This window comes from Sinocyclocheilus anshuiensis, unplaced genomic scaffold (assembly GCF_001515605.1).
Source record: "Sinocyclocheilus anshuiensis isolate Anshui unplaced genomic scaffold, SAMN03320099.WGS_v1.1 scaffold879, whole genome shotgun sequence".
NCBI classification, from domain to species: domain Eukaryota; kingdom Metazoa; phylum Chordata; class Actinopteri; order Cypriniformes; family Cyprinidae; genus Sinocyclocheilus; species Sinocyclocheilus anshuiensis.
In genome coordinates this window covers 401,129-414,517 of record NW_015546063.1, presented here as the reverse complement: position 1 = coordinate 414,517, position 13,389 = coordinate 401,129, and the positions used below count along the sequence as shown (strand labels likewise).

Below are 13,389 nucleotides of genomic sequence, written 5' to 3'. Positions count from 1 at the left end.
AAAAATCGACGCGTTTCAGAAAGGCGGGGCATAGAGGAGAAACAATAATGTACGGTATGTGGAAAATAATGTATGATGAACTCATTTTCATTCATAATACATTAGTTAATTTATAAAATGTGAAATGTTAAAAATATATTAGTGCATGTAAATTAATAAATTATATTTTTCACTGTTAGTTCAAGATTCAACAAATTGAACCTTAAAGGGGTCATATGATGCTTTTTTAAAGAGAACGAGCCGTTTTAGGGGGGCGTGGCAGAGTCTTAACTTTGATAAAGAATATCTCTTTGGATTTGAGACTTTAGTCTTTGCAACTTCAGGGATCTTATCTATGCACAATCAGCTTGTAACACTCCAAAGAGAAAGGAAAACTTGAAATCGCATCATATGACCCCTTTAAATGCAAAGTGTTTCAGATAATTCATATGATAAGTCTACTGTGTTTACTCCATGTTATTTTATGTTGGCCTTGTATTTCCTCTTTACCGACACTCTTTCTTTAATTATAGGAGACCTACTAGTTTATTGAAATCACTCATTTCTAACTATGTGGACGCTTTTTAAAAGGGCCAATAATAAAGGGTTAAGAAAGACAACTGTTCACATTTTTTGTAATTAACGTAATTAATCAAAGACTTTCCTATACTGTTCAAATGTCTTGAGGTCGGTAAGTTTGTAAATGTTTTTGAAAGAAGTTTCTTATGCTCATCACAGCTGTGTTTATTTCATAAAAATACAGTAAAGACAGTAATATTGTGAAATACTATTACAGTTTTTCAGGATTGTTTGATAAAGTTCAAAAGAACAGCATTTATTTGAAACTGAAATCTTTTGTAAAATTATAAATGTTTTTACTGTCATTTTAATGAATTTCTGTTGAATAAAAGTATTAATTTTTTTTTTTTAAATCTTAACCAAAACTTTTGAATGGTATAGGTAGAACATTAAATTCCATTATTTTTTTTCAAAATTATTGTCCATATAGATAAATGTTATAAGCATGGTAAATTTGAATGTGGTCAGATTATTTGGCTTGTTTGTTTTGTCCATTTTTGGCACAGTTCTCAATGACTTTGTTAATGTCGTACAGTATGAGAGCAGGGCAGGTAAACAGTTAATCGTCTTTGTGCTTCGTGTCTTATCGGGAAAAGGTCTGTATTTCATTTAAATTCAAAAACAAACATCTAAAGACTGATTATCTGTATTCCCATGAGGATGTCGCTCATTAGTGACATCAGTTCATCGCCACCATGCTATTTTATTCAGGCCATATCTGTGTTTCTGGGTTGTGAGCTTAGAAATGGCATAATAACCAGTCATGATTACTCTCATTTTGGCATAACTACTCTCAGCCAGCATGTGCAGTTGTGGGGCGGTGTGAACTGATCTGTCAGGGCTGTAGCTGTTTTGTCAGAGGAGGAGCCATAGCATTGGGCATCTGGAGGGGTGTATGTGGCTGTGCGACTGAAGAGGAGCTAGATATGACGAGAGCTGGAAATAGCACCAGGGTTAGAGGAGAGAGAGCAGACTTTGAGACTGGGCAGTGGGCTCCAAATAGAACACACCTCTCGTCAGACTAACTAGACTCACAGTGCCAAAATAAACTCAGTGGAAAGGGAGTAACAAAACCAGCAGCAATATCCTGTATCCACATGTATTCTCTATATTTCACATTTGACCTCAAGGGCATCTCAATGCTGCATCATCATTACTGTCATGTATGGCTGAGGCTGCGACAGTGGACAGAACTGTGAGGGGCTTGAAACAGTGGTCATTTTACTGTCACACCTGTTAGCTGTGTTCCTGTCCGCTTATCTGCTCTTGTCACATACAGTGGCCACAAAATGACTTAGATACTCAAGCCGCACCTAAAAATGTATGAATTTCTTTGCATTGATAATGTATTGATTTGTTTATAAAACCTGCTCCCTAAATCATGATATTTAAAAAGTATAATGTTTAAACTATATGCTGTTATATAAATATTATCTAAACGCTGTTCTTTTGAACTTTGTTCATCAAAAGAATCCTGAAAAAATATATCACATTTTCCACAAAAAAATTATAAGATTTCTGTCATGACAACTCTCGGAGGGATTGGAATGATAATGTACATGACAATGTGAATGTATTTGGTCTTGGCGGAATAGATCTGCCACGCTGCTGCTGCTGCGGCAGATCAAGTACCGAGACTTGCTACTGCCAATACATCCACAACATGCTGCTGTGAGCATGTAAGATATATTGCTGCTGCAAATATGACATACATGAAATAACCCCCATATAGCATATACGAATCACCTCGTAGCAGATATATACAGGTGGAGCTGGGGAAGGTGGAGGGTTTCTGAAGCAAGCTGCAACTGCTACGACAACTCTAGTCATATATTTGAATGTTGAGCAGCGAGCTCATTGGCTACCGATACAGGAGAGAACCAATCAGCTGTGCCATGTGATAATGATGTCATTAGGTCAGATTGAGTTAGACCTTATCGGACTGCGCCATCTAGAGTTTCATGCCAGAACTCTGTACATGTTTCTTGAGCGTGCAAATCAGCATATTAGAATGATTTCTGAAGAATCATGTGACACTGAAGACTGGAGTAATGATGCTGAAAATTCAGCTTTACCACCAGAGGAATAAATTACATTTTAAATTATATTCAAACAGGAAACAGTTATTTTAATATTTTATTTTAATGTTAAGAGTTTTTATTTTTTAATCGTTTTTTATAGTTTTTTATTTTTTATTTTTATAGTTATTTTAAATTTCACAATATTGCTATTTTTTACTTTTATCAAATGAATGCAGCCTTGATTGTTTAATTACTGACATAAGCCATATTCAGACAGTAATTGTTTCTCATGTGGACGTCTGTAAAAACAAATTTACATAGCACCTCAGTGATGAAACTCATGGATTCAGATGGCGATTTATTCACAGTGGATAAGTGAGTTCTGTGATCCTACGAACCCGGGAACACACATGATTGTCTTCTGTAAATAAAATATCATATGCTTGGAATAATAATTATAAATTCATATTTAATAATATCCTATTTATTATTTGATTATTAAAATCTCCTGTTTAAAAGTAGGAAATTAGACACGCTATACTTGAAATAGTTTTCTGCCTTGCATTTTATCTCTGAAAATAATGGATGTCATTAAAATGTGGAGATTAGCAGAAATATGTTAATGCAACCTCTTATTTACATAAGGTAAACATAAAGCTGCTTGGTTTATATTTTTATGTAACTGTGGGCCTATATATTTTACAATTATATTGCATACCTGTTGCTGCCATAATAATGGCCTATTTCAAATGTTTATGTGCTTTTCTTCTCTTTCTTCTTTTTGTTCGTAACAGCTCCAACTCACTGTGGTAGAGCAGTTATGAAACATTGTTCTTATAGATACTTTCAGCATTTGAGTATTTTTTTCAGTAATAACTATGCATGCAAATTAATGTTCGGCAATGGTCAAAAAGGAGTTAAACATTGAATTTTGAATCGATTTCTTGTTTCTTCTCGGACGGCAATTAAATTACCACACAACCTTGGTGTTTGTCAAAAAAAACAATAGGTAATTCGTCCAGGGATTTTTACTCGGGTGGTGGGAGAAAAACACTGGCATTCTGGATTCAGATGGCAATAAAATCACAGACTAACCCCTGTAAATGTTGAAAATCACTTAGGTCCCAATGAGAAACAATTACCGTTTGAATTGGGATATAGTGCATCAGAATTAAAAAAAAAAATTACTGAATAGAATCATTCCAAATAAATGAGATCATTCTGAATTCGCAACAATCTAATTTTTTATCAAATTTTAACAATTTCTGTATCCCAACAACAGGTGGACAAAGATGAGTCCAGGAAGAGTCTCTAAATCCCTGTCAAAGGAAAGCAGAGGAAATGCAAACCAATCGAAGATTTTAAAACTGAAATGCTGTTTGCTTTGACATAGTCGTGGTAGATTGTGTAGTGGCTGTTCTGCTTTTGTCAGTTTTTGTGTAAAAGCCCTGCTTTCAGAGGGGCCTCTGTGCTTCTTAATGGACTATTAAGGAAGTGACCGGCTGTTTTCTGTCACTCAGCTGCAGAAGAATGTGCCATGTTAGTGTCACTTTTTCCCCTCCCCGTCAAATGAACAGTCCCCAGGATTAAAATGACTCTCTGGGTTTATAGAGACAGGCACAAGGAGGTGATTCTCTGCCTTCCCTGGTTGGGAATAATCTCCCTCTGAAAGCTGAGAGGGGCAGAAATGCAAAAGAATAAAAAAGTGGAGCTCTTGAACAAAGCAGACAGTCCCAGCTGTGATAATCCCTACCTGGCACACTGAGCCAAACCCAGACCAGCAGAAACTGAAGACTACAGATTTATTAGGTTTATTAGATTCACAGAAAAAAAAATCTTAATGAAAAAGTGCAAGAGAAAGACCGAATGTCTTTAAGAGAGAGAAAGAGTAGCCCTCTCTTTGTCTCATCCTCTGGGTCTTACTAGGAGATTAACTCAGACAGGACAAACAGGACACCAGAGAGCATCATGGGATATGGCCAGTCCACAATCATTGTGGCTGTGTTTTCAGAGATATAGATAACACACTCTGCCCTACTACAGGCTGCACTGTACCACATTGAGGCTGAGGTTGTCTATTCTGAGTCAGTGAGCCTTTTCAGGACCACAATACAGCCCCTAGAGCAGCCTTTCACTCATTCACAGCAAGAAAAATACATCAAATGAGACTGACGCTGTTACAGACTTCAACAACCTCCTCTTATCCTCTTTTCAAGATTCACATTCACCACCTACGCCACGGTCCTTGAGCCTGTTCTGATTGTCTATGTTTGTGTCTCTCTATTGATCTGTCTATCCATATCTGTCTGTCTGTGTGTCTTTCGGACTGTAGTCATTTATCTATCTATCCGTTTGTCTTTCTTGGTGTCTATCTATCTATCTATCTATCTATCTCTCTGTCTCTGTCTGTCTGTCTGTCTGTCTATCTGTCAAAAGTTAAGAGTCATTAATTGTACAGTGTACCTTGATTGTAATTAGTATATTCTGTTCAACACAATAATGGTACATTTGATGTATTTCTGAAACAGCAACCTTGGCTGTGGGGGTCTTTAGTTTGGGATCTCCTCAGTGAGAACAGTAAGGCAACAGCAGGTCTTTATTAGCTCTGAGGTATGTCAGCCGTGCCAGCTGTCCTCCCACATTCCTGAGAGCTTGTCCATGTAAGGCAGGAGCAGAGAGTGGCACACACACTGACTGAAGGGTAGCTTTCACAACCAAACCCTCGGACACAGTGTGAAACCTGTATATAAGACACACGGTTTGATCATCATAAAAATACAACAACAGTATGGGCTTTATTATCATAGCTCATTGTGGGTGTATAGCGACTAAATGAGAAACTATTTCCATTTGTCAGTCCCTAAAGTGAATGTTTCATCCTCCATCCATGACTTTATTTTGCTCTTTCCACGTTGGTCTTGTATAGCCAAGAATATTTAAAAGGATAGTGCACCCAAAAATTCTGTCAGCATTTACTCACCCACATGACATTCAAAATCTGTATGGAACACCAAAGAATTTTTGTCCATTCGGTGAAAGTCAACTTCAAAACAACACTGGACCCCATTAACTTTCATTGAAGACAGAGATATCACTGAGACATTTTTCAAAATGTTCCACAGAAGAAAGTAAGTCATGCAGGTTTGAAACAACATGTGAGTTGTGAGTGCACGATGACAGGATTTTCATTTTTGGGTGAACTATCCTTTTAACACAAGAACTCCTCTGCTTCTCACTCACATTGAAGCCTTTGCTTCCCATAACTCAGCTCCTGTCCACTTTCTCACTGTTTTGTGGGTCAACACACTGCCAGGAATATTAAATGTAATACCAGCAGCAGATTTGTCATTGCTCAGTAACTGCATTTGGTGTATCTGGATTTATCTGTGGTTAGTTGTTCTGCCTGTAAGGGGGAAAGAGATGGTTTTCCCTCGTGTTTCAATTGATAATTTCTGAGGCATTTTCCCATCAGTTCCTGCAGTTTACTGTAAGGCTTTATTTTGGAGTTTGGCTCCAGGTGGGTGTGTTGCCGTATGTGGATGTTTGAGGGTACTTACTAATGAGTGTGTATTTGGTGCCAGAAGGGTGAGAGATAGTACGGTGCCAGACAGACGCAGCTGTCTTGTGTTGATGACACAGATCTCTGATGGATAAATTATGTAAACAAGAGTTTTCCCAGGCTCTTTAAATCCATTCATGTGACTATGCTTTCCTAATTCTGTTTGTGTGTTAGTTTACATTTGATTTCTGAGGTTAAAAGCTAGAAATCTGTCAAGACAAATGATGCAGATTTCAGTGTATGTGTGTATCACAGCACCTGTCTGAAGCAGTCCCAGCTATCCTGACTGCAAATCCCAACATCATCTCACACAGGGTTTGTTTGGGACACTGGCAGGAATGTTTAGCAGCTGTTGGGTATTGTAAAAGGTTAACTTGAAATCTAACTACATTTGATCCAATTTTTAACACAAGATTTAACTGTGGCTGCAAAGAGTGTAAGTGTTTTGATCACTAGGGCTAAAGACATTTGCACTGATATTTTTTAGCTCTTCGGCAATATTTTTATAGTTTTTTTTATAGGTTTTTATAGATTTTTATATGTTCAGAGAAATCATAATTTTGACCAAAGAGAAAGATTTGAAATATCTAATGTAGGAAATTAATTCAAATAAAATAAAAAAAGTTAGTGTTTTTTGCTAAATGAACAAGAAGAGTTATTTTTAATCATTTTCATTTATATCCCCCGAACAGAATTATTTATTTTTATTTACTACATAATTTTAATACACACACAAAAGATGAATCATTATTTTGAATTTATTACAACAGTTTGAACTGATTCACATAAAAGAATCAAACTTACCAACTCAACTACTTTTTGTTGCTGAAGTGTAGGTCAGAGGTGCTATTAAAACTTATATCTTAATGTTCTCATACTTGTGAGATAAGGAAGGATTGAGAAGATATGTCTGAAGATATGTCTTTGGGAAAATGAATGGCCAAATAAAAAAAAAGAAAACCACAATATTCATGATTTTAATTTGATATTGCCAAATAATTTCCCATCATACTAAAACAGCGTTGTTGCTTCTCACCACCACAGCCTGAAGGGACTTTTAGTGGAAACTTGGCCTTTGCTGAACATTAATGGAAAATTGCTTGAGCTCTGGTTGGCCAAACTGGCAAGAGAATGAGAATCACATGTTCAATTTTTTCTTGTACACTACAGACTGAAAGTTCTACTTGAACAACATTAAAAATACAATCCTGTTCTGCTCATCATGTCTATTTTGTTTCTTTTTGTTTCCTTGAAAGTCCTGTCAGCGGCCAGTGCACAGGAGCCTGATCTTGCCCACGGCTGTACCCATGGAAGCTGTTACCCTGCAACTGGTGACCTCTTGGTGGGTCGAGAGACGAACTTGAAAGCTTCATCCACCTGTGGCTTACGGAGGAGAGAACCCTACTGCATTGTCAGCCATCTGCAGGTAGAGCCGACACCAGTTCTCACAGACCGTTACACATTTACGCACACACACATACCATTTTTGTGAAAATACTGATACTGCTGAGCTGATCCTTTTTTTAATTTTCGACCCTTGACCTTGTTTAGGAAGAGAAGAAGTGTTTCCACTGTGATTCACGGCGACCTTATGATCCTTATTCCAACCCCGTAAGTCACCGCATCGAAAATGTCATCACCACCTTCAAACCGCACCGCAAGAAGTCCTGGTGGCAGTCTGAGAATGGTGAGAGAGCAAGAATTTGGATCAAAAGTCCATCTTTTCAGCTATTGTTTTTAGGCTTTTTACACTTTATAAGACATATAGGTCAGAGTTGGATCTACATATCAACCACAGCTCAACCTCAGCCAACTGTTAATTAATGCATGCAGAAAACCATGTGTGCTAATCCGCAGCTTCAGTGATGTTTTGATGGAAATCCACACATCCGTTTGGTTTCATTTGTCAAAAGTAGAGTAATATGTTGCCAGGAAATTTGATTGCCTCCCTGAGCCCTCCAAACCCAGCTGCTTGGCAAGGACTGGAAACGCTTCACATGTATATTAGAAGGTTGATGTTTAGGGCGTCTAACACAGAGACTGAGGAAGAGAGATGCATGCATTCAGAATGAAGCCCAGTGCTGGGGCAAATTAGCCTAAAAGAGTTAACTGAAATGAAAATAAATATTTATAAATAATATTTTAATGTACTGCTCAAAAGTTTGGGGTCAATAAGATGCTTGTAATCAGCCAGGACACTTAATATTGCTCAAATATGATGTGAAGACATTTATAATGTTATAAAAAATAGTGTTTATTAACTTTTTCTTTTAATCAAAGAATCCTGACATAAAATGTGTCATAGTTTCCACAGAATTATCAAGCAAACTGTTTTCAACATTGATAATAATAAGAAATGTTTCTTGAGCACCAAATCAGCATATCAGAATGATTTCTGAAGGATCATGTGACACTAAAGACTGGAGTAATGACTGCTGAAAATTCTTCATCATCACAGGAATAAATTATGTTTTAAAATATATTAAAGTAGAAAACAGTTATTTGAACTTTTACTGTATTTTTGATCAAATCCTTTCAGATCCCTTGAGTATAAATAATTTATTGTACTAAATTAACAACTTAAATTGACAGCCCTACTTATTTAGTACTAGGATGAAGATAGATATTCAGAATGGAAGTAAGTATGTACAAGAGTGCAGAAACAGGAAGGTTGTTAGTTGACTTGGCTGTATTTTAAAGCTAAGATGTCCAGGCTCACCCTGACACACACTCCTTAAACCATGCAGTATTAGAGATAATTACAAACACGGCCTGCTGCTGGCATACCCATAGAGAGGTTGAAAGAGGGAGACAAAACTAATAGAGCAGAACATGGAAGAGATGCTACTAACTTAACTACATTTTCCATAGCATGATAATTATCTGTGGTTATCTGATAGTTTATCTGTTTTCAAAGTAGCAAGTTTTTTTTCCCAGTAAGTTTTCACTAACAAAATTTCCAGTAAAAATTTACTTTTTCCAACAAGTAGTAGTGTAATGAGTTAAATGCTGAATGGTTGTTTTTCATGTCAAATTGTATTGTGTACTCAATGTAGCTATTTAGCTCTCAGTATTGCCCAGTGTAGTTAAATTAATTAATTACAATTAAATAAAAAAATAACTGAAAATTTACTGGCAATTTTCTGCCAAGACATTGTCCATTAATTTTAAGGACATTTACTTTAGCCCCAAAACACAACCCAATGCAGTGCAAAATTCAAAATACTGGTATAACACCTGTAAAAATCAAAACGGAAATTTCCTTCATATTAATACAGTACACTGTGCCCTATTTTTACGGATTCTTTTTGTTAGTAGCTTATACTCTGCACTTGACTTTACTACTTTAATTAGCTTGTAGCTTGTAGCTTGGCAAGCTACAGTTATAAAAATGTTTGATGCACTGATGTCTGATGGGCTGAAATTATATTTAGATCTTATATGTCATTTTATTCAAAACAATACCTCTTTACATCTTAACAAAGTTCCTTTTATAGTTTAAGAGAGTGAAACCCCTGTTTGTCAGCTGTATGTCTTCTTAGTTAAGGAATTAATTATGGGTGTTCACAGGAAATGGTCACTATTTTTGCTCACAGTTGCTATGGCTTCAGTGACTTTTCTGTAACAGTGCCATATAGTGAACAGTAGATTAGTTGTTCAGCATGTCTCAAAAGTGGACCCCTGTCATGACCTCTATATCGATATTGAGTGGATACTGGATATGGTACTTTTTGGTGTCCAATTTGGTGTACTTTTTAAGGCTTAAAAAAATTAGTCGTTAGAGAATATGATCAAATACATTTTTTTGTTTTTTAATTTGTGGGAAATGTTAATTTATCAGTAACTAGATACCAACATTTGGTCTCAAACTGTTCTCATCAGTTGCCCTGATGAATAGAAAAAAATAATAATTATTATTATTAATTAATAATTATTCATTATTGTTAATAATAATAGTAAATAATAAAGTAATACAAATAAAAATAGCAATAAATAAAATGATTAAAAAAAATACTTCAGGCAATATTATGTACCCTATTATTATTTCAGGCACTGTTATGTACCCTCTTCGTGGAAACTGCCCTTTGTCTAGATTTCTTTATGGTGTGTCACGTGTTCTATATAGGAAAAAATCAGGTGCTGTACATGAGAGTAGTCTTTTTCATGGGTCTTTGGCATTGAGGCTTAAAGGCAGTGACTTAACAACTTCCTCCTCCAGCCAAAACACTGAAACATGTATTGAAAAAACAGCAAGCCATTCAGTCAATTTCCTTTTGTGCTCCACTTCACCTCCGCTGGCCTCTCCCCCCACTCTGGTCCCTCATTCTCTTCGGTTGTGGTAGAACCTGTCTTTCTTTTCCTCAGCGTCCCTTTCCTTCCTGTTTAGCTGTTGATTATGAAACACAGGTTAAATCCAGCAGTCAGACAAAGGGCCGCTGCAGTGGACTGAGTTACAGCTTTGTAATGGTAATGCAGGGAGGCACAGGTGAGCTTTATATGGTGCCAACTCTGCAGAATACAGTCCGTCTGTCGCTCCAGATGAATAATGAACTGTGCACGTAAGAGCTGAACAGAACAAAAGTAGATTGTTAAACCATCCAATGTATTTCTAGCTCTGCTCAGTCACTGTAGGACACTGTGTTTCAATGTGCATATTGTTGTGCATTGTTATTCTGAGTTAGTCAGAGCCTTATTAAATTCCCAGATAAAGTGGTTCAGGAAGAAAAATACAGGATCTTGTTCACTGCAGTCCCTGTGTCGTTATTGTGTTTCACATGTACTCAGGGTTACAATGAGAGTGTAAAAACACCTGCATTCTGCTAGCAAAGTCGAGTAAAATAAGAATCAAATAAAAGAATAAAATAAGAATCTGTTTGAAGTCATTAAAGTTATGAAAATGTTGAACCAACATATAGAGCAAAATCTTCCTCACAGCAACACTAATGTTTGGACATTTTATGTCTTATGGTTTTTGGGTTTTAATAAAACAAAACAAAAAAGTTGCATGGAGGTCACATCAGCACTAGTTAAATATCATTGGTTAACAAGGTGTGTTTATTGTGCATTCAAGTTGCAAATCTGTTAAATTATGCAAAAAGTATGAAAGTATTGGTAGAGTATTAGTAAATGAGAATGTCTCATCTTTAAAACATCTAAAGCAGACCATAAAAATGAAGTGTTATTACAAAAATATCTTCTCATTACAGTCGTGGGGTCTTTTGTGAAATTGCTGATAGCCACCATTGACCTCTTGGATCATTAATGTAGAACATGATTTATCTTCTCTCCTCAGGGAAGTCTGACGTTTATCTTCAGCTGGACCTGGAGGCAGAGTTTCACTTTACTCATCTCATCATGACTTTTAAGGTAAGAAAGTTTTTGTCCTTTAAGAAATCACCCTTGAAACACTTCAAAACTGACCTCATACTGTCAATTGTTTTTGTACTCAGACGTTCCGTCCAGCGGCCATGTTGATTGAGCGATCCGCAGATTTTGGCCGAACCTGGCAGGTGTACCGTTACTTCGCCTTCGACTGTGAGTCCACCTTCCTGGGAATTTCCCAAGGTCCACTTCGTAAGGTTGATGATATTATCTGCGAGTCCAGATATTCTGACATTGAGCCATCGACAGAAGGAGAGGTGAGAGGTATTCAGTTGTAAGACTTTGTTAATTTGTCAGTTCATTTGTTAGGTTGGTGACCTGCACTTTCTCTTCTCTCAGGTGATTTATCGTGTTCTTGACCCTGCTATCCAGATCGAAGACCCTTACAGCCCTAACATTCAGAGTAAGTAAACCTTAACAATCCTAAGCGTTAACTGTATAAGACACAGCTATTTGCATTGAAAGGTTTTGTTCTCTTTTCCATCATTGGCAAAGATCTATTCACATGTATTTAAATTCCAGTTTGCTGCTGTCCATCCTGCCTCTTTATTACATGTCAGATGGAGGGATCTAAAATGAAATCATGTAAAATGGAAATAGCAGCTGATTTTTCCTCCTCAGGTTGTTGTTCCTGTATTTTAACTGGCTAACCTAAAGTATTTCCTAGGAACAGCATGAATAACCTATTTCTTCTTATAATAGGAAAGTGCAGTATGTCTCAGGAACAGGTCTTCACTTGGTAACAACCACATTTTTTAGTCAGATTTTTTCCCTATATGATGAATATTATGTGTTGCAGGTGTTATTTTATCCAAATACATTAATATAAATTTTATTGGTGTCAATAAATGTGTGTGTGTGTGTGTGTGTGTATATATACACACACACACACACACACACACACACTTATTTATATTTACGGTGACGCATTGCTGCCACACACATATTTTTTTCCCACTCAATTATGTCGTAATAACGAGATGTTTTCTCGTTAAAACGACATCTTTTCTCGTAAAAACTAGATGTTTTCTGTTAAAATGACATCTTTTCTCGTAAAAACGAGATGTTTTCTCGTTAAAACAACATCTTTTCTCGTAAAAACAACATATTTTTTCTCGTAATAATGACATATTATGTCATAAAAATGATATGTTTTCCCGTTATTATAGTCGACTCTGGGCTTAATATTTCTTTATTTGAATGGCTGAAGTTTGATTTAACAACAAATCGAAATACGAACAAAAAGAAATAAAGAGATTTTCTAATAGGCTAATAATAATAATAACACGAATTAAATAAACACAAATTTGTTTTCGATTGTTTTATTTAAGTAGACCTTTAGACATAACAAGGTGCGCCAGAAAGCGCTCCCTGTTATTTTACAAAAGCAATTTGTAACGTTTTGTTGTTATTGTGGAAGTATAGAAAATAAAGCAGACATTTCTTTCCTCTGTTATCGTGTAGCCTAAGGGATCGCGCCAGCGCCGCCGAACCGAGAAGAGCAGTGTTGTGCTGTATATTTGCAAGAAATATAGCCTATACAACAGCCAGACAGTTTGAAGAAACGTTATTTTCTCATTTTTTAACCCACGAACTAAAAATACGAAAAATCTAGCTTAATTTTCGTTTGCCCGTTTGCCAAACAAAACGAAATAATAATAATAATAAAAAATAAAAAATAAATAAAGATTAATTAATTAATAAGAAATATTTATTAAATATCTTCATTATTTTATTTAAGTAACAGTATATTGTCTTGGTGTCCAGTACAAAATCAAGTAAAATAAAAAAACAAGTAAATAACAACATATATATAAACTATATATATATATATATATATATATATATGAAAACAACTAAAAGATAAAT

The 13,389-nt window shown here is 35.9% G+C and overlaps 1 protein-coding gene across 3 annotated transcripts in view; it reads left to right on the top strand.

The window, feature by feature from the left end:
• Positions 1 to 13,389, top strand: part of LOC107699592 (laminin subunit beta-2-like) — a 45,016-nt gene that overhangs the window by 8,515 nt on the left and 23,112 nt on the right. For 2 of the 3 annotated variants that reach the window (XM_016500901.1, XM_016500899.1), the window contains exons 1-5: positions 7,361 to 7,564; positions 7,690 to 7,825; positions 11,432 to 11,505; positions 11,589 to 11,777; positions 11,860 to 11,923. In XM_016500901.1, the coding sequence (XP_016356387.1) occupies positions 7,361 to 7,564; positions 7,690 to 7,825; positions 11,432 to 11,505; positions 11,589 to 11,777; positions 11,860 to 11,923 (667 nt within the window). Of the gene's footprint in view, positions 1 to 7,360; positions 7,565 to 7,689; positions 7,826 to 11,431; positions 11,506 to 11,588; positions 11,778 to 11,859; positions 11,924 to 13,389 lie in introns of those variants that run through there. The other variant, XM_016500900.1, reaches the window with a different exon arrangement.